This window comes from Pecten maximus, chromosome 6, assembly GCF_902652985.1.
Source record: "Pecten maximus chromosome 6, xPecMax1.1, whole genome shotgun sequence".
Classification (NCBI taxonomy): Eukaryota; Metazoa; Mollusca; class Bivalvia; order Pectinida; family Pectinidae; genus Pecten; species Pecten maximus.
This window is the reverse complement of record NC_047020.1, coordinates 37,903,007-37,924,138: the sequence shown is the minus strand read 5'-3', so window position 1 is coordinate 37,924,138 and position 21,132 is coordinate 37,903,007. Positions and strand designations below refer to the sequence as shown.

At 34.0% G+C, this 21,132-nt stretch overlaps 2 protein-coding genes across 2 annotated transcripts; one reads left to right on the top strand and one right to left on the bottom strand.

Annotated features, from left to right (window-relative positions):
- Position 1: 1 nt before the first annotated feature.
- On the bottom strand, positions 2 to 7,492 carry LOC117329698 (heat shock 70 kDa protein 12A-like). Its single transcript, XM_033887777.1, has 5 exons — positions 7,354 to 7,492; positions 6,499 to 6,839; positions 5,824 to 6,042; positions 5,046 to 5,208; positions 2 to 3,269 (listed from the first exon to the last, which is right to left on the bottom strand). Exons 2-5 carry the CDS (start codon positions 6,811 to 6,813, stop codon positions 2,188 to 2,190), a joined length of 1,779 nt encoding a protein of 592 aa, XP_033743668.1. The 5' UTR covers positions 6,814 to 6,839; positions 7,354 to 7,492; the 3' UTR covers positions 2 to 2,187.
- Positions 7,492 to 19,943, top strand: LOC117329699. The gene is made up of 7 exons (XM_033887778.1): positions 7,492 to 7,565; positions 10,514 to 11,063; positions 11,263 to 11,384; positions 12,223 to 12,454; positions 13,481 to 13,558; positions 15,984 to 16,070; positions 16,254 to 19,943. Exons 2-7 carry the CDS (start codon positions 10,515 to 10,517, stop codon positions 16,584 to 16,586), a joined length of 1,401 nt encoding a protein of 466 aa, XP_033743669.1. The 5' UTR covers positions 7,492 to 7,565; position 10,514; the 3' UTR covers positions 16,587 to 19,943.
- The last annotated feature ends 1,189 nt before the right edge of the window (positions 19,944 to 21,132 follow it).

Genomic DNA, 21,132 nt, shown 5'->3' with positions numbered 1-21,132 from the left:
TAGATAGAGTTCTTCATAATTGTTACTGATAACATATCACCATTCACCTTCAAAACTCATATACTTATGATAAAAATGTTAATTTCGGTTTTTAGAACTGTAGTGAACATTTTATCAGCCGCTTACAGATAACTTGAAAACAGTGGTTTGGTTTGGATTTTTGTAAAAGATGTATAAATAAATTTATGTATTTTGTTGTCAAAAATAAAAGATTTTTAGAGTTTGATAGCGACTTGATTTTACTACATGATCAAAAATAAAATGTATTTTAATGTGTAATTAATTGAATTGTTAGAAAATAAAGATTATTTAAAGACTTAAAACAGCTTTGTCTCTGATTTTAAAATGACAAAACATGCAATATCCACATCACACTTTTGAACCTGCTGTGGTACAGCTGGTAGTAATTGCAGAAATTAAAGTCTGTGGTCACAAAGAATGGATTCATATACATACTTTTTGGTGAATACACATCATTGCAATTCTATTATTGTAGATTACTTCAAAATTTCAGTAAAAAAGAAAGAAAAATAAGAAAAACAAATTACATTGTCACATTGTGTTCTGTAAAATCTTAGGCTTTGGATGATGCACAAAATAAAAGTTTGGTTGGTAGGACAAATGTATCCTTAAATAAAACTGTTATTCTGTCCCTTCTTACGTGTCTCGACTATATCCTGCAACTACATCCAGAAACTTCGGTTAAATTTTGTATCCTTCATAGTCTATGGATTTTTGTTGTTGTAATTATGACGTCATGGTCAATGACAGAAGAGAACATGCTGGCGAACATACCTTTGGAAGAATGTATTTGATGGTTTTTATTCTGTTTTCACAGTGAAAACAACGAAATGGATAATACAAATGATTTTGTTGCAACACATATACACAATAAAAATATAGAAATATATATATATATATATATATATATATATATAAACATGTATCCCAAAATGTAGCACAGGTTACCCCATTATATTGTCATTACATTGTTAATACAAGAAATCAATATGTCCTATTTAATTGATCAAACAAATAATTATTCACAACACCAGACATCATGCATAGTATAAAACTACAAATTAAATTCAGCTGGAAAGAACGGACAAATACTATATTTATAATACATATAAATAAGTAATGTAAAAACGAATTCCAATAAATTCCCGCCAGCATCATTGCGATGGCAACACACCACTCGTTACATTTCGGCAGATTTCGTACCTACATCAAACATTGACGAAGGTTACCGGGATCAGCCGAGGTTAGCCGAATGTCTAACACCGTCAAGCTAGAAAACTACAATGCAGACATAAATAGATGAGATTTGACATCCTTCTGTATTGCGGCGAATATTTCCCCTTCCTATTAGTAGCTACCATATTTTTTTAGGTCATGTTATGAAATTTTTGAAATGCAATTTATATCGGTCTCAGACCCAGAGGGTTTTTGGAAATATAATTTATCAATCTCGGAACCCTTTGATAAAAGATACGTATTTCTAAATACTACAGGGAAAATGTATATCCACTAAAATTTTGTACTACGACTTGCATAATTTATTGAAATAAGTATATAGTTACATTGTAATAATTTATTGAAATGAGTATATCGTTATATTGTAAGTAAAGCTGTCTACACAAAATCGGTATTGCAGACTAAAAAGTAATGTTCCTTCTCCGATCGTTTTGCTACAGCACGTTCCGTATAATTGTCCATTATAGGTCTTTGGAACTAAACTGCTTTGACAGGTCTTTATATATATGGATTTTGATTATAATGTTTTATAAGCAGCTGCGGATCTTGCATTTAATAGTTCGTGTCTCAAAGTACTGCCTAATTAGCTAGAATTGTACAAGAGACTCTTGATACAAGTTCGTTAGTCACTTCAAAAAGATTGGCTGCATAATTCTAAGATTAGATTATCAATTTCTTCGCATGAGCCATGTCTTTGCCTAACATCTTTGAATCAATGACAATATTGGTGATTAACCGTTTTACTTAGCTATCGGTTATCACTTTTATCGGGTTAATAAAACTACGTATGGATCTTACCAAAAGGCTATAATTGTATATTATTTCCGGAATGCTGATTCATTAATAATTCAAGAAGAAATGTCCACGGTGTTATTGCTAAGTATACCCATTGGTACTTTGTCCTTTTTAAAAATACTTATGTTTAAGTTATCAATAATCTTTTTTCTCATTCATTTCAAGGAAATCGAAGGTCGTTGTAAAGGAAGTCGATCTGTCGTTTGGATCACAGGCGCTCACTGTAAATTCAGTGCCACTAAAATCCATGTCAACTTCAATCTCCGAATCTGTTTTCCAGCCAGTTTTCGGTGGACTTACAATGACGCTTCCCATCTTGACGCATCCTTCGTCAGTAACCATGATCGGATTGCGTTCAGAGGACGCAAAAATGTCTACGACAACGGGCGCGGACAGATTGGTGATGCCAAATCTTCGTTTGACGGGTTGCCCTATTTTCGCGTCATCACCAATTCCGATGAATTTTCCAAAAACATTATTGCAGTATACCGTCCCATTTACTTCTGATTTTTGATCTTCAGGATGGGTACCCGACTTAAAGACAGCCCTTACAGCTACTCCATACGAGAATTTACAGACCCTGGAAGAAATTGATGTTGGGCAATGTCCGTAGAGAACGGCGCCTTTCACAACTACCAACCCCGCATCCTGCGGCACGATAACGCGCATTCCGGGAAAGGCATTTCTAACGGATTGTACAATCACGCCAGATTCTGAGAACCCTCCAACCATTATTATGGCATCGAGATGACCGTCGATTTCGGGCCTTCTTAAAATTTCTTCTACGTGAGTTTTAATGCTCTCTGTACATTCACTAAAGCACGTACAGAACAAATCAGGGTCTATGTGCATTTTGTCTCTCTTAAACTTGATCTTCCCGTTGTGCATTGATTCCTTGATTGCATCTTCTCGTGACTTTTTGGTCTTTTCCTCGTAGGTTGAAGGAAGCGCAACAGGTACCTTGAGTACTACAGGTTTACATGCAGAATCGACTACAGTTCTTTTTCTAAGCTCAAACTCTCTTTCCAAATCTAAGAGATCCAGGCGGTTATCCCGACAGAATGTGTCGAAGCAGTCATCAGTGAGGACATTTTTCAGCAGGTCTTGGAAGGATTTGTCGACTCTCGTTCCTCCCCAAGCACCACCACTGGCTTTGTAGATCTCTCTTAAGGTGTCATCCTCTAACACCTGGTGCACCGTGACGTCGACGGTACCTCCTGTGTAGGCAAGCACAGCATGGTGAAAGAATAGAATCATGGGATACCCAACAATAACATTATAAAGAAAAAATACCACTCTGTCAACACTAGAAAATGACATCAGACCTAAAAAATCATAGCACCAGGAACTAAAGAGGCGATAACAACAAAAAGCGGAACGATATGATAATATACGTTTACAAAATACCGGAATTGCAAGAAAGGGTGTTTGTTCCGCAGGTGCAATTTGTACGTTTGTGTACGAAGGTTAGTATATGCGAAATTCCCTGAGGAACAAGAGAAACGTAAGCTTGTGAGCAGCTGTAATTGGTTGTTCAGTAATCCTGATGATGTATATACTGTTTGTAGCAAAACCGGCCGCCATAGAGGGACGAAACGCATTTTTAATTCATTTTGGTTTTACTGGACTGTATAACAAGAAATGTTCATGTGTACGATTTTGCATGATTTGGAGTTTTCACATTATATCGCGGGTACAAGTACAAACTTTAGTTAGACCATGCAACAGTAGTATAACAATACAATGCATATTTATATTCGTGGTTCCGTAACAACCACGAAAATTTACACACCACGAACGTTTTCATGTTAAACAGTATCAAACTAAATTTGTTTGTGATTGCAAGTGGTAGAAAATGTTCGCAGATTTCCATCACAGATTTTTGTTTTGAAATCAAACATTCAAAATTATTCAAGTGAGTTATAGATATTTTGCACCATCCCGTCCTTTTTTGACATTTCGACCTTTTGAGTTTTCGATCGGTTAAGAGGTATCAACACTTTAAGCCCTTCGCTTCATTGATGAGTCCTAGAAGGACAAACAGGTATTTTATGGTGTTTGATTTATTTTGACTCTGTTGTATTTAACTCTTTTTTGTCTTTCGTACAATACTTATGTGACCTAAAGGGACGAAATTTCGATTATATTGATACGTGTCTCTTATTCCTTGTACTGAAATTAAAACTTGACTTGATAAAATTTCCGCTAATAGATAAACGTTAGACCAAGAAGCAGGACACTGAAAAGATTTGTTCTTTCCACGACACTACGTGATTTCATCGATTGTGCAAAATAATACAAAATTTAACTGTCAGCCAATCATAGGATTATTTGGAACGTCTATTTATGGCAAAAACAAATCTCAAGCACTCAACATAAGTCGAATGTTTATAGAATATTAGCAAGAACTTTAGTAAATTGTCATTTCTATTGCTGTGACTCTGTTTTATCATAATCATGACAGTCCGTCTTTATAAATCGTTGGGATTTCTTGCAGATACCGTGTGAGAACATTTCCTTACAGATTCGCTGTTAATTCCATATCATATTATTGGAAAAGAAACACTATTGGGAGACAATCTTAAACCGCGTGACAAAGTAGAAGTCCCTTTCAAATCTGAAAGATGAACATCTGGTTATATTCTTACATTTTTTCAAGGGTGTAGTTTTTCATTCATATTTTGCATTCGTTTCTATGATTGTGAATGAGAAATACATATGTAGGGTTTATTACAATTGAATGTAGGTACTACTAGAGTATTTTGTTGCTCCTGTCCTATACTTGAGACGTTGTCTGATCGAATCTACATATCTGACACAATGAATGGCGATATTCACATTCTGGAAATTTCTCTTTGGAGAGCATACACTTTTTTATTGCGTCAATTATATATTTGAAAAAAAACACACCTGTATTTGGGATATATATTCTCGGAGGCATGAATAACAAGATTCTTGTAAGATATTATTTACGGGAGACATTTTGTACTTACCGCCTATATCTAAGACCATGTAGCTCATCCCCTCACGAAAAGGAATTATGGATGTTTCTCCAGGATTTCCGGTGTCCATTCGGTCGATAGGAATAGTTTTACAATACAATGACGCAGCTTCCGGCTCCAGGGCAAGAACCAGATTCCTCGATAATATTCCCGCCTGTTGAATCAGATATTGAAAGACATAGTGGTGCTTCAAGATTTGATGAAGTGTTACTAGTAAGGAGAGAAACATGTATTGAAATGTACACTTAAAACATTTTTCAACAGTACAGCAAATTTAACGCTGAAATATTTTACAAAATAAGTATAAAAAAAACACCAAAAAACCACCACAATCTATACTTTATAATAGTAATAAAGTATTATTAATTGTTCAAATTGACCATTATCTAACCATAGAGCTATCAAATTAGTGAACAAAAATAAGCTCGAGGACTGACATGATCAACGACGGGTAGAAAGGAAAACTTATCACTCATCTTGTTTTTGATTGGCAATTAATTTATTCATGTTTCCTGTTTCATCAATATTACTTAACATAATTTTCCACAGGAAAGAATAATTGGATTGAAGAGGAAAATTCTTATGAAAATTTCCTGCAATTCTGTAATGTTTAGTTTAAAGTTTTAGAAATGCCTTTAAGGAAAGTTGATAAACTCGATCCTTCAGAAAAAAATCTGTGTTCCTTAAACGCTTTCGAACCTACAAGTGTTGAAATAAAAAGTAAGAACAAACGACAGAATTATCAAATCAAGTGGAAACACAATTTTACCTTGACAGCTGCTTCCCTCATGAACTGCTTGGCTGGTTCGTTCCAGATGGCTGGAATGGTTAGCACAAATCTAATCTCACTCTCATATATGCCTATGTTTTTATCCTTCAATGTCTTCATTAAGTTGTCCTTGAGGTAGCGGATAGAGAGAGAGAACACATCCAAAGCTGCCATCTCCTTCCCTCCAATGTCTTGTATCGTCACATGTCTGTCTAGTTTCTGTGTGAGATATATTCTATATAATATTAACTCCAAAAGAAGGAGTCAAATGGTACAGGTAAACTTTAAAGTAAAACGATAAAAACGTAGGATGTAGTCCTTGAATATCATTCAATGCTATACTTTAGGTTCATCAAATACGATTAATGTGTATCATATTTTCATAATTTATCAACAATTCGACAATTTTGCTTTAAGGTAATGACAAAAAATGTGTATATGACAATTTAGTAAATGGAATCATCTACTTTTTCATTGAAATGATGTTTACATGTTTATACAGTAGTAAGATGTGGCCTGATAGTAAATCATTTTATAGATATGTATGGTAGATTCATGTCTTGACTGAACTGGTTTATGAATCAAGGTTTTATGTTACCCTATCAATACAGTACCAATAAAAAAAAAACAAATTGATAATACAATTTTTATGATATTTCAAATTGTAAATTGTACCAATTTTCCGTTGAGTAACATTTTGAATCTTTTGAAGTAGTAATAGTTTTCTTTATCGTCATCATCGCTATCCAGGAGACCAATGTATTCCTCTTCCGCCTGGTAACCAAACGAGTTGAACGACTGGTCGGGATTGAGGAGAAGAGTTGTCGGAGTTTTCCAGGAAACCAGACCAGCTCCTCCAGCTATCCATGACGTATTTGCATATATGTTTAACCGATTCAGATCATAATCGTGCCGGAATGAAAAGGCGTATCCAGAAAACGTGGTTCCGAAGTCAATAGCAGTAACCAGCAGATTATCCCCAGACGCCATCGTGATTTGAATCCAAGATTCTTCTTCTGATAACAAGGCACAAGAAAGTGATGTCAATATTCAATCAAATAAATGAATTTGGTATAATAGCAACATTACATGTGTTTGATACCCGTAGGCAAATATATCCTACTTTCGGTTTGTATATATACAGTATTAGTATTGGAAACAAGTTGTAATTATATCATTTCTTAAAAATAAAATGTTAAAAGTAAACGATATTTAAATTTATCATAACTACTACATAATTATTAGATAATGTACCCAAAAATAGTTTTGTGAGAGGTTACTATATCCTACATGTATAGCGAAAGAGGCAAATGCTGGGCGTATGCCAATTCTGCACTAAATTGACCAGAATGTGAATTAATTTACACCATATACGTATTGTATGCTGTACACCATATACGTATTGTATGCTGCATAAAAAGCAGTAACTATGATTAAATTAACAATTTCCCAAAATATGACTTAATTAACAAATAAAAATACACAAAATATAAGTATAGCATTAGGTATGCAACAATCTAGTGACCTTACCTTGTTATTTCTTGTGTACAATGTATATAGCTACCTGGCCGGTAATCGTCTAGGTAAACCAGTCCTATGAAATTCATACGATTTCCACGAATTCCTTCCTTATTTGAACCATACCTATGTCGTACACATAGAGTAGGCGTGTGTTTTTGTAAGCGTGTGACCTGTATTTTACCCGGCAAGGCCGAATGCCTGGGAACAGGTAAGGTGTCTGGGTGAGTGTCTGTTAATACAATGTGTACGACGTTATATTTACTGTTTAAATTCGTGAAATTCTTTCATAAATTATCATTATTATTATCAAAGTGGTAGAAAGACAAAACACAAATACATCTACAAAATATAACCCGACAAAGCGCTAAAAATAACTCACTTACTTAAGATAAAAAAAAAAAAACTTGTTTACACAACCTTATCGAAATCTGACGTTATCCGACGAGTTTGTATCGCCTCTTCTATATCAGTTTCTTCAGTGATACTACATAGATACTAATATGTGTGAGCAGTGGGATATGCCAGACTGTTGGTAATGTATTATATATCAAATAATATAACAATCATATTTGTATAATCAATATTGGATTTCTACTTTCGGTTTCTATTTCTTTAACGTTATAAACATAAATATAGCTAATAGAAGTGCTTATCTATAATTATTACATTGTAAGTATACGTACAACAACTAACAGCAACTAACAACATACCTATTACTATCTATAACATGAAGACTGATATATTATATATATATATATATATATATATATATATATGATATGCATGTTATGTTTTTAATGTATTCACAAGTAACTGGTTAATCAAACTTCATTGTGCTGTTTTGTTCTCAAGTTTATCCTAAGATAACTTTTTTTTCCAATTTTTATCTCGCTTACATCATAAACTATAACCTCCATGACTGAGGAGTTGTAAGACATTAGGTCAGCAAACAACTTCCTTGATTTGAATCAGATATTAAAGTATTAACTTTGACCCCGCCCTTTTCGACCATGTTTGATGTTTATTCTTTCACATTTGTATTCAAACGTTTTAATTTGGATTGTGTATTATTTGTAAATGGAAAATATATAAACGAAAACAAATTGAATGTAAACATAAACTTATTGAATAATAATATTTGGCATGCCATAGACTTGCAGTACGCACAACGTATATTATTACAGTAACAAGGAAGTTTTGAAACTCTTAACCACTGATGCATATTGCTAGATCTTCTGTTTTCATATACATGTACATATTAAGACTTCTCTGATAAATTGCAGTGAAAACTAAAATATTGGGATCCCGAAGAACAAATGCTTCTGTTGTTTGGAAAATATTTTATCAAATATTGAAATACAGTTTTGAATACATTAAGATATTGCGATCGGCCTGTTGCTAGCCAAATAGGTAGTACAGCGTTTAAAAGATGCCATAGATGGGGTCTTCCCCGAACACCAACTCTGGTTAGGGTGGGGTGTTTACATAGGGATTAAGATGTGTTGATAGGGAGTTATAGTCTGTTACAGAAATGTTCTCAGTGTAAGAACACAGGTAAATCAGAACACAGGTAAATCAACTCACCTGATTCAAGATTTAAAGATTTTATTCACTATTCACAAAGTGTGTAACAAGAGGTCAATATGACAAAACAATGTACAAAGCTTACAGGGTAATAACATGAAAATACAAGAGTGTATATACTAACGATAGTTATAAACAATGTTATCTCACTATACATATAATAACTACAATACAACATATGAAATAATATACTTATCTATTATCTACTTGAAATACAAAGTTTTTCTACAATTTTCAGGAAATGACTCACTCTAGATAATAATGACTTGTTACATATTTCAAACATACCTTCCATTTTAGTTAAACTTGGATTTATATAGTAATAATTTGGAATGTATCTGTGTCTAAACTCTGTCACTAAAATATCATTGCATTGAAATAAATAGTGGTATTCATCACCAATACCGTTATGACATAATAAGCAATTACGATCATTACATAGTCAAATGTTGTTAAAACCAGTATCATTAAGTATTTGTTTTATATAGCTAAGCCATTTAAAGTCTGCTACTTGATTTTCTTGCACTTTGTAGCCCTTCAGGAGATTCGGACATCAATACGGTATCATCTGTATATAAAATAACAAATAATCTAACATATACACCAAGAGTATGTTCACATAAACTATCAATTTCTTGCAAACAAGAACCATTATTTTGTTGAAGATAATCTTCTAAATCGTTAAGGTATATAGAAAAAAATGGTGACACATTTTCGTCTTGTTTTAAACCGACGTTACACATGAACAAATCAGATGTCTCACTTCCGTTTCGAACACATGATTTAGTGTTATTATATAAATTATTGATAACTTTGAAAATTTCACCCGTGAGAGAAGAGGTCTGCATTTTTCTCCATAATCCGATACGCCACACCGTATCAAACGCTTTTTAAAATCAATAAATGAACACTATAGTTTTTTTTATTTTTAGAGAAATAGATAGAGATAAGAACATGTAGTATGAAAATATTTTCAGTGGTTGAGTATCCTTTTCTAAAACCAGATTGTGCTCGAGATATACTACTTAGTTTTTTTTTAGTTTTTTTTTTAGTTTACATGTTTACATATTTATATATATCTTAATATAATATTGTCATTATAAATAGTAATATATATATATTTAGTGCTTTGAATTTAGGAAATAGCTTCTGATTTTTATTTGTTTTTATATATATATTGTAATCTGATATTGTTACTATTGATAATAAAATATATAGTTAGGCATAGTGCTTTGGAAATTTGATTTTTTTTTTTTCATTTTTATTACTAGTAAAATCATCTATATGATAGTGCTTTGTATTAGAAAACTATATATCTGATTTATTTACCTGAGTTGACCCCCCCTTTTTTTTTTACCTGAGTTGGTATTCCATATTGAAACAGGCTATAACTAAACTTCAAAGAACTTCCTACAATAACACCTCCCTTTGTCTTCACCAGAGTTGGTGTTCGAGGAATGAGCCCCATAGATATGGTCCACGTGCTTCTTAGCAGCTGGTAACGATGGTATCAGGTATATGTAACACCATGTATATCTATTTCATATATGAATAACAAGCTATGGAGTATTTCTTTCTTTTGTAGAATGGGCTCGGGTAATGTAAAATCGAAATCGTTATACGCAGAAAGCCCTCCACATACGGCACAACATCCGACGAAACTTAACAATAAGACACTATCTGACATCATCCATGGTGACATTGTTTCACATAATACAATAGGATCAAAAGAAAGGATGTCCAGTCAAGGAATTACCAATACAAAAGATTCCATTAATGGGAGAATTGAGAAGAAAGACAAAGTAGCTAAGTCTCCACAAGATGTACAAAAAGTTGGTAACAAAAGCCAACGGCAGACAGAAAAAATAGGTGTGCATACAACAACAATATCTGTCTCACGAGGTGCCCCATCTTCTGACATCAAAGAGCAGGTTAACCACCAAAACACCACGGTTCAGAATTCCCCAAAGCATCCGAATCGACAAAAACAACTCATTGGGAAATTGAACGGAGCGTTAGGGAGTTTTGATGCCTCAAGTTTACACGAGAAAGAAAGTCTGATGAAATGGCTTGAGGGAAAGATAGATGATCTAAATAAAGTAGCGAAGCCAGATCACACGAACGCACCAGCTGCAGTAAGTTAGCTGTTATTTATATTTCGTATGCAATCTCTATGTATTTGAACGTAAGGATTCAATATACACAAATTGTGTACTTTTCTCATTCATGGAAACTGTCGAAATCTTTCAGAGAGTTAAGTACATTATGTGTGTGTGAATGTGTATGTGTTTTACAATCATCTGACACGACACATATTTGGCATGTATCCAACAGGCACATTATACTGGCAGCGACGACTGTGAAGACAAAGAACAAGACAATGCCGGTGAGCACTGGGTGAAAGTAAAGCAGGAAATAGAAGACCTAAAATCAGAAAAGCAACACCTACTTAATGTGTAAGTTCTCTGCTGTGTATTATTTGTTGATTAAACTAGACAATTTACATCTTTATTGCAGTGATGTTGTTTAAAAGTACGTTCTTTATTGAAAATTAACTATATCCATTGACACTGGAAGATCATGAGGTGAATGTGCTAGATACCAAACGAATAACATGACATATTAATCTGAAACTCGATTCAATAATGAAGTTTAAACTTTAACGAGATCTTGGGGAAGTTATTCAAATTCAATTCGGCCAAAGTGCTTATGTCGGGATGTTATTTACCGATATTTAATGATAATATTAAAATAATAAATTATGAACTATCATTAACGTGGTGATATTGTAGGTTTTTTTTTTACTTCTTTTCATAAGCAGCGATATATAACAGGTGTTCAATTATTCAAATAATTTCTTCTGTCCCATGCCAACTTTTGGGATATGTATATTAGTCGTTCCCTCCTGTTTTTTTTTTAATTTCCGTTCATATTTCTTTGTCTTCTAGACACCCTTTCTAATACAGTTAAATTAACTGTTATTTTGATACCAATAATGTCATATTGCCATACATGTAGTTTAGGATATTTAGAACATTTAGATTTAGAATAACGTGCAAAATTTTCACAAAATTTGATACGTATACAACCTTGTCAACTTGAATTAGTCTAGTTGTAATCACACTCTATATCTTATGCTTCTTCACGTTCTTGTACGTCGGTGAGTTGGAAAGAATACGTTATGTCCCACTGCATGATAAGACAAGTCGACTGATATTGGAATCATCTGAGCAGATTAACAGATTTTTTATGTTCTCTACTTGCAAATGAGTGTTTTAATACATCCTTTTACAGAGTTTCTGAAATCGCGGGCAACCGTCTCAAGAATAATAATCCTGCCATTGCCGATCTAAGCGATAAGAACCGAGCCAGTAAACTGGCGGAGAGGTTTTCCGAGCTGTACGATAACGAATGGACAGATGTAGTAGAGGTTCTCCGAAAAACTCCAAAAGGGAATCAACAAAGACGAGAGGAAGAGGAAAAACTGGAGGAAGCAACCATCAATTACATGGTTGAATTTGTAAAGGTATTTTGTATACGTTCGTTCATCGTAGCTTTATTAACAGAAAGCAATGTCTCATTGCATAAGTTTAAGATATGTAACACGGTTAACCATTTGAGATCAGAATTAATTTTTCATGTACATATGAAAGAGAAAATTCGTATTATTTTTGTCTTTTGTCGTTTACGGGCGCTCATATTCCATCATCGCTAGCCAAAGCTTCTGATTACGGTACACTCCACGAACAAGGTTTCGTAGAGTATAACATTTTCAGAAGCCTTGGCTAGCGAAGATGCTGATATTCATGTACAAGCACATTTCCCCCCATTGATTTCTGTTTTGAGGATGAATTTAGCATTCCGTTGTGTCCGTCCGTCTTCCTTTCCTCCCTCTGTCCTCATCCACACTTAAGCTATTGTCACAAGTTCAGTTGGGTGGGGCGGTGTGTCTTATACCAAAAGTAGGTCACTCTGACTAGTCTCACCTTTAACCTTTAAAGCGAACCTTTGTCCGGGCTCTATCTCCTACATTTCACGTTACTGCTACACTTTACTATACTAAGGCATTAGTTCATCTATACGAGGCGGCGTGTTATATAGAAAAAAGTAGATCACTCCGATCTACTCTGACCTACATTTTGACCTACATTTCGTTGGGACTGTGGGGATTGTAATATTCTTCTTATATGTCTATTTATGTTACCATCTTTACTTATAGAATCCCGATACACCATTGCACTATTTTTTGTAACATTTAAAATACAATATTGTTACGCGAGCAGTAAGAAGGACCCTCAGTCAACGTTATGAGTCTTTGGGACGATTAAGTACTCATTGTTTATTTTGCGGTTCCCTTTACTTATCTATCTGCTCTTGGTCAAGGTGATGATTGATTCTCCCATCGTGTTCTTCTGAACAATAAGTCTCACATTTTTATGCAGGAAAAAGTATTTCAATTTAAAATAAATGAGGAAAAATTATGTTCGGAAATTAGCATGTCTGTCTCAAACTGATTCATTTTAGATTGTTCGATGTGATGTTTTTGTTGTAGATTACGTACGAAATTTGTGACAAGAAAGCAAAAGAGGACCTTGAAAAAATGCAACAGATTGTTGTTAAAACAACAAAAGTAAGTATACGAAACTAGTAGGATAGGTATAACCCAAATTAACACTACTAGTGGTATTATAGTCCTCAACAAAATAATACTTAGTGTGCTGACGTTTTCGTTTTAAGATCACTGCTAAAAGGAAGCAATTTTGTGTATATCTATATAAGGATGCTACTATAAATAAATAAATAAATAGATAAATGAATATTAATAAATATATCAATAAAATTTGAAAAATTCAGTGCTGTAAACACGACAGAAGATATATAGCTTTAAGATTTTCACTACCTACCATCTGTTACCCCCTCGGTTTGTTTTGTTGCTGGGTTTATCGCCCAGTGAACACCCAATGTCATTTTGAAACGAGGGGTATCATTGTAGTAGTTGGTAACTACCTCGCTGAACAATATACATGAGGCCTGTCGCATGCCAACCAGAGCAATTATGTTAAAAGGTCTTGTCCGAAGACACAACCAGGACAGCCCAGAAAGGCCCGTTTCTCATCTTCCCCTAGGGATAACTGTAGTTGGTATCATCTATTTTGTATCATTCTATTCAGTATCGCCATATTATTTAATATTATCAATGAGCGCTATCACCATTATGATACAATACAATATCGTGTACGCCTCTTGACTCTTTGTCAGGTCAATTGGTCACTAAATTCCATCAATTACCTGGACGTAACAGGGTTTGCATTGTGACCGCTTTACTCAATTATAAAATTCATCAAACGTATACATCCGCGATATAATGTAATAATATTGACCCGATTTGCCAATGTAGTACATATGCACGTTAATAGTCTGTAATACTGCGAGTGTTTGCATTCTTCTAAAAAAATGTTCTGTTGATAAAACGCCATCACATATGATTATACATATGTTCTCTGTATTAATTTGACGTCCATCCCGAGGCGCTTTCATATAAATGTTGCCATTCTCAAATATCACCCGTGCTGCCATCTTTGATCTTTCTGATATCATTGAACAATAATGATCGCATAATAAACAAATTATTTAAATGTTCTTCATTGTATATTTTATGAAAACAAAGATGCAACAAGCTTCATAAAAAATGTGTGCTGAGACAAACATTGTGAGTTAACATTTCAACTTTCAACCTAGATCTCTTCTACCATTGCGTTGCGACGTTAAGATGATTTCCTAAACAACTACGTTACAAACTGATAAATATGTGTAATTGATGTGTTGGTTAAATGAAGGGATGTTATTTAATGAACTTGAAATTTATCATAGAAAGACACTCTTATACATTTTCACTTAAATCTAATTGGATTCCGAAATGTTTGTAGGACAAACATCACTAATATATCAGCATCGCAGTACTTGTCTTCGTGTCAGCAAAAAAGTTACAATTATACTAATTTTGTCAATGATCCTAAATGATTAATAAACTAATATCACTCCCACTGAGAAATAGCTCTGTAACTGAGTGAAAATGTCTTTTTATTATTGTCCTATCCTAATCGTTCTTTGCATTCGCTGACTACAGAAAAAAGGTTTTTTGTTTTGTTTTTGTTTTTTGTTCTTTGTTTTGTTTTGTTTTGTTTTGTGTTGTTTTTTTAGAAAATATACAAAAAAAAAGAAAAGAAATATGTATTCAATATTGTTCTCATGATACGCTGTAATTAACATATTTTAAAACCAATATTGCTAGATTGCAAACAATGTACAACGGCTGTCGTTAGACATAATGGTACACATCTTTCTCGTTCACTGAAACATCAGAATGCATCGACAAAGATAATTACCTTAATCATATTTTGACGCAGTAAACACAAATGTTTGAGAGAATATACCTATATTCTTCGTAAGTAAGAAACAAGAACGCATTTGTTTTCTATATTTTCTGAAAGAAGATATATTTTTGTTATTCAACACAAATTTTGTGTTCCATGTACCAGGTGTACCTTATACAATTATTACCTTTTGTTGAGGTGTGCACGAGACTGTACAGACCTGGTCAAGAGTTTGTTCATCGAGGTCACAGGCCGAGGTGAACAAACTCTTGACCAGGTCCGTATAGTCTCGTGTACATTGAACACAAAAGGCTATAGCTGTTTGTTTGTATAAAACGAATGAATAAAAAAATATCCCAAGGCTCCCGTCCAAATCTTGTTTGTTAAAGTTTTCATGTCGGCATGCAGACTGAACTTTGGCACTTAGATACTGCAGGAATGGTTTTGTTGCACCTAAGGTATTTTCCTGGGTGTTCTATAAATGGTGATTGGAGGCAAAGATTGGCGAGCTGTTCTTGCTATTTTTAGCATAAACAAGTAAACTCACTAATAGGTCCTTGTGGGGAAAATAGGAAATTGGCCAATGAAAATTAAGCGAACACTCCAGTCATATTACAATATATTTTACATCATTCGTATTACACAGATAAAAGTGTATTGAATATACAAATGTTTTTGCAGACTTCCACTGACGTTGTGAAGCGATGCAAAGATTTAATGAAGTCACACATGTCTGCAAGTTCCAAAAGCCTAGAGCGCGTTGTAAGGGTAAGGTTGTTTTTTTTATTGGCATAGCAACTTCTGTAGGAAAACTGACTTTATATAATTGGTTTGACATGCTTTAATGCGACCAAACACCCAGAGAAATGTTTTCTTCCCTAGCACATCTGTATGTATAGCCTTCGTTGATGAATTGTTTAGATCTTGCCTAAATACCTTTTATTATTCTAGGATATTCGGTCTAAAGTGGACAAAGCGATGGAAGAAAAGAAGCGTTTCTTGAATTTCAATGAAAAACTGAACGGAAACGCATATCACAGTAGCTACAGTCGGAGCTGTGTGGAACTGTGTTGGTATATGTGTCTTCAAGATCCTCCTGTTGTTATGATGGCAACCATCACTGATAAAGCAACCAAGGACCACTTCCGGGCGTATACACGATCTGGAAAGTTTCTTGGTTACATAGTGTGGCCGGCACTTTTTCTTTACGAAGGCGGGCCCTTATTATATAAAGGTGTGGCGCAGTATTCTGATACAAAGCCAGAACAGAAGACAGAATTTTAACGTCAAATCTTACTTGATATCCCAGTGTTTTCGTTCACTTTCACTCTCTACACCCCTGGAATATGTCATTGCAATTTAATTAAAGTTAGGGGAAATAACCTGACCAATCGCTGAGCCGAGGAGTTTATTTTGAATGTTACATAGGAGCAACAACAATAATAATAAGACATTTTTTTAACTGTCAGATAAAACACAGGTGTTTCCATCCAGACGACCTTTGACCTCAACTTAATCAACGTCACATTACACTGGCTAATGTCAAAGGTCAAGTTGATGATTGTCTGCCTAGGCAAAACTGTCATCATTCACGGATACAATTCCTACATTTACTACGATTTGTCATTTGCAGAGTGTCATGAATGGACTACAAATCCTCTGTCCTTTTCACTTACTCCGGTTGTCAATCAAACCAGTCCTTTTTGTTTTATACACAAGATGGCGGAGTCTGAGCCTTCGATTTTGCCATGATATATCCAAGGGGTGCAAAGAGCTAAAGTGAACGTAAACGCTAGACCATCGAGAATGAAGCCGGATATTTCTATCATACTGTGACGCATGCATACCATCTTAAATGTCTTAGTTGCATGGTATAATCGACAGGTTCCGAAATGTACCATTCGGCAAGCAGCTGATAACACTAAGAAAATGAGAATTTTAGCATTTATAGTTTCATTAAGTTCACTTCTGTCGATTAGGTATTTGAGAACAATAGTGCACCATCGAAATATTTACTAATATTGTTTTATTATCAAATAGTCGACAGATTTTTAAAATATGTTTTGCCTCAATGAATGCATGCATATTCGGTATCATTCTATCACACTCGATATAAACGCCACAACTTCGCTGATTACATATCGAAGCATGCAATAGAATAATACCGAACACGCATTCATTTATTGAGGTGGAATATATCTCTTTGATAATAAAACAATATCAATAAATGGTTAAAGCTCTTATTAGTCACGAAAAAAATGTATGCTATAACACCACAAATATATTTATTTTGTGCGTATTTTACACGTTCTTGTACGTCGGTGAATCAGAGCAAATACGTTGTTTCACACTGCATGATAAAACGAGTCGACATAATTGGAATCATCAGATCTGAGCAGAAAAGGGGATTTTTTATGCTCTCTACTTAGAAATGAGAGTGTTTTACTGTGAATTTCGGCAATAGTTTTTCTTAAAATTTCTTGTATTCTCATATTGATTTATTGCCTGATACATGTACTTTTACATACGGGCCATGGATTCATTATTTACATTCCTTAGCTTCACAAAATTCATTTTCTTAAAATTGCTCCATATGGAAGCATTATTGGATTTCAGAGGAAAATCTTAATTACGGAATTTCATTTGTTTATGTAATGTTTTGTTGTTGAGAATTTGAAGTTAATGATTATCTTTAAGTTGGTGAAGCATGGGCTTCTAATGTTTCAATAAAATATAAACTTTACTTATTTTACAGCAATTGCGAAACAAGTTATATCAACTTATATTAATCACGCTTGAAATTGGCCCGGATTGAAGCGCGCGATAGGTCTTACTGTGGGGGCAAACCAGAGCACCGAAAGAAAACCCACGTGGTCGGACAGTTAACCCCATACCTTTTCACGTTCGATCGGGGTATCGAACCCCGGTCGCCTAGGTGAAAGGCAAGTGTATTACCACTGTGCCACCCGACCACCCTATCTGATGTTTCAATGCCTTATATATTGTTCTTAGTGTTAGATATTGGATCTTTATCCTGACCGAATCAAATTAAAGTGTTTTAAATTGGTAAGTGTCGCTCTTTGAACGACGTGTACAGTTTTAAATATGTGTTGGTGAAGACCATATATGATCCGTATATCGGTATAATGTGACCGGGTCATCTGGCGCGCTAACATGCCCAATGTAGGTCATCGCAGTGTGATATCACTTTGAAAATATCCCAGGCCGCTGTCTTGATATAAGATCTTGGGCTGTTGTGAAGGCAAAAAATCAAAAGAAATGATTATGGTTTATTACTTAAAGAAACAAATATTGTTAATTAACCGTTTGCATGAAAGTTTTGCTTCTTGACTACGAGTGCCTGACATAGAAGATGTATGTTTAATTAAACTTGTATGCATTTGTATAACCGACATGATTTATATCATCATTGATATAAATCGTCATCAATTAAACGCTTCCATTAAAACATTGATTCTTAAAGGTTTAATGAAATAAATAATGACCATTTAAACACTTCCATCAAAACATTAAGTCTTTGAAGATATCATAGAGAATATCATTATCATTTAAACGCTTCCATCAAAACATTAATTCTTTGAAGGTATAATAGAATAAATCTTCATCAATTAAACGCTTCCATCAAAACATTAATTCTTTGAAGATATCAAAGAGAATATCATTATCATTTAAACGCTTCCATCAAAACATTAATTCTTTGAAGGTATAATTGAGTAAGTCATTATCAGTTAAAAACTTCCATCAAAACATTAATTCTGTGAAGGTATAATAGAGTAAATCTTCATTAATTAAACGCTTCCATTAAAACATTAATTCTTTGAACGTATACTATAGTATATCATTAAATTATCAATTAAACGCTTGCATGAAACTTTTGCTTCTTGACTGCATGTACGTGTGCCTGACATAAACTTGTATGTATTGGTATTACAGACAGATATTTATTTCATACACATTCCTCAAAATATTTTCAGGACAGAGATATAGAGATGAGTTCAGGAAAGGGTCGGTGACAGTTGATAGCTATTGTTTGGAACTCTTTTATGTTTTTTTTAAATTTTTTTTTGATTTAATATTTCTGAGAATATTCATAATATTTAGTCGTTTGATCTTTTGTATATAAGCCTGACTTGGAAATGAGGCAAACCCATTCCTTACCATTTCCAATTTAGTAATATCTTACATTTGTCAGTAAATTATACATAGCTTAATTTGCATCATTAAAAATAATCTAAAATATAACACGCGTTGGTATATGTATGTGTGTATGAAATAATTTTGGGCAAAGAGGAAATTCTAACGGTGTGGACAATGAAAAATGTCAAATTTTCGAGACAATCCGCCCACTGTCTGTGTGTTGATAAAGGGGCGATTGCCTCGTAAATTTGATATTTGTCATTGTCCACATTGTTAGAATTACTTCTTTGCCCCATATTAACATTTCAAGTAATTCGTATCCTGCAGACAAACCCTTGCAAGGACCCATGACAGTGTTATCCGGATAATTACCGGTTATATTACTTCTTTGACCCATACATAATATATATACATGCCTTATTAAACGTTATGTGTAGTTAGGCTTTGTCAAATCGTTCAATTAAAGAGCGTTAATTAAAAATCTGACTTCTTTCTTTATTATTTTTTAAACATACAACTGGTTTAAAAGTGTTTTTGTTGCATTAACTGGCAAAATACAATATCCTCAAAACTACGCATTATTTCATCAGAACAGCTGTGATGTCATCCATTGTTACTTACGTGATATCTCCAGCAGAATGCATATGCATTTCCTGTAGCTGTCCAATTAAATACCTACAGCTGTCCAATAATTTACCTGTTACTGTCCAATAAGTTTACTGTAGCTGTTCAATAAGTTACCTGTAGCTGTCCAATAAGTTACCTGTAGCTGTTCAATAAGTTACCTGTAGCTGTCCAATAAGTTACCTGTAGCTGCCAAGATATAATATAATATAAGTACACAAAAAATTGTACTTACCCCCCCCCCCCCCCCCCCCCCCCCTCCCCCGCGTCTCTTCCTCTTCATTTTCTTTTTGTACTTCGTTTTCTTCTCTTAACGTCCCGTAAGACATTCATCCTCACTCACCCGACCCTTTCTGTTGCTAAACCCAAATAAAAAGATATTAATTAACCTACAAAATTAAAGTGGCATTTCTTCGCTCCGACATCAGGAATATACACAATTCTACTGATAAAATCTATGTCCCAAATGAACATTATATGGATTTTTGTGCCTACCAGTAATGAAAATAACGTCGAAACGTACAGAAAAAATGGCGTTTCTTACACAAATACCGTAACGTCTGCCTTTGTGGCAATTTGTGATACTTCGGGTCGAATTTAGTTTTTTATGATATAACCATTGAAGCACGTTGGTTTCCATTGAGAGTAAAAATGCCGAATCAATTTTAAGATTATGACTTTTACTAATTGGGGAAAATACATATTTCCCATTAAGATTTATTTTGGTGACATACACTTTTTAGTCAAACGAAAGAATGTCCCTTTATAGGCAACTGAACTGAAGGTAATATATGATTTTTTTTTCGAATGGCATGTTTGAAAATGACATACAATTCAATTTCATAATAATTTTGGAAACAATATTCTATCTCTTTAATCGCCTTATAGCATGGCATATGCCCCACTATATATTTATATTCTAGTCCCACATATTTTGGATTCAATTGTTCATCAAAGTTTCTAGGATTTTAATCAAGTTCACATAAATACCTTACGTTTTTGTAACAGAGTATTAATTTGACACTGAGAAAGGATATCTCGCAATTAA

Coding starts and splice junctions, on each gene's coding strand:
- LOC117329698 (XM_033887777.1), bottom strand. CDS start 6,813: ATGGCGTCTGGGGATAATCTGCTGGTTACTGCTATTGACTTCGGAACC. Junction 6,043..6,498: donor TGTTACTCAACGGAAAATTG/GTACAATTTACA, acceptor TATCTCACACAG/AAACTAGACAGACATGTGAC. Junction 5,209..5,823: donor TGAGGGAAGCAGCTGTCAAG/GTAAAATTGTGT, acceptor CTGATTCAACAG/GCGGGAATATTATCGAGGAA.
- LOC117329699 (XM_033887778.1), top strand. CDS start 10,515: ATGGGCTCGGGTAATGTAAAATCGAAATCGTTATACGCAGAAAGCCCT. Junction 11,385..12,222: donor AAGCAACACCTACTTAATGT/GTAAGTTCTCTG, acceptor ATCCTTTTACAG/AGTTTCTGAAATCGCGGGCA. Junction 16,071..16,253: donor GCCTAGAGCGCGTTGTAAGG/GTAAGGTTGTTT, acceptor TTATTATTCTAG/GATATTCGGTCTAAAGTGGA.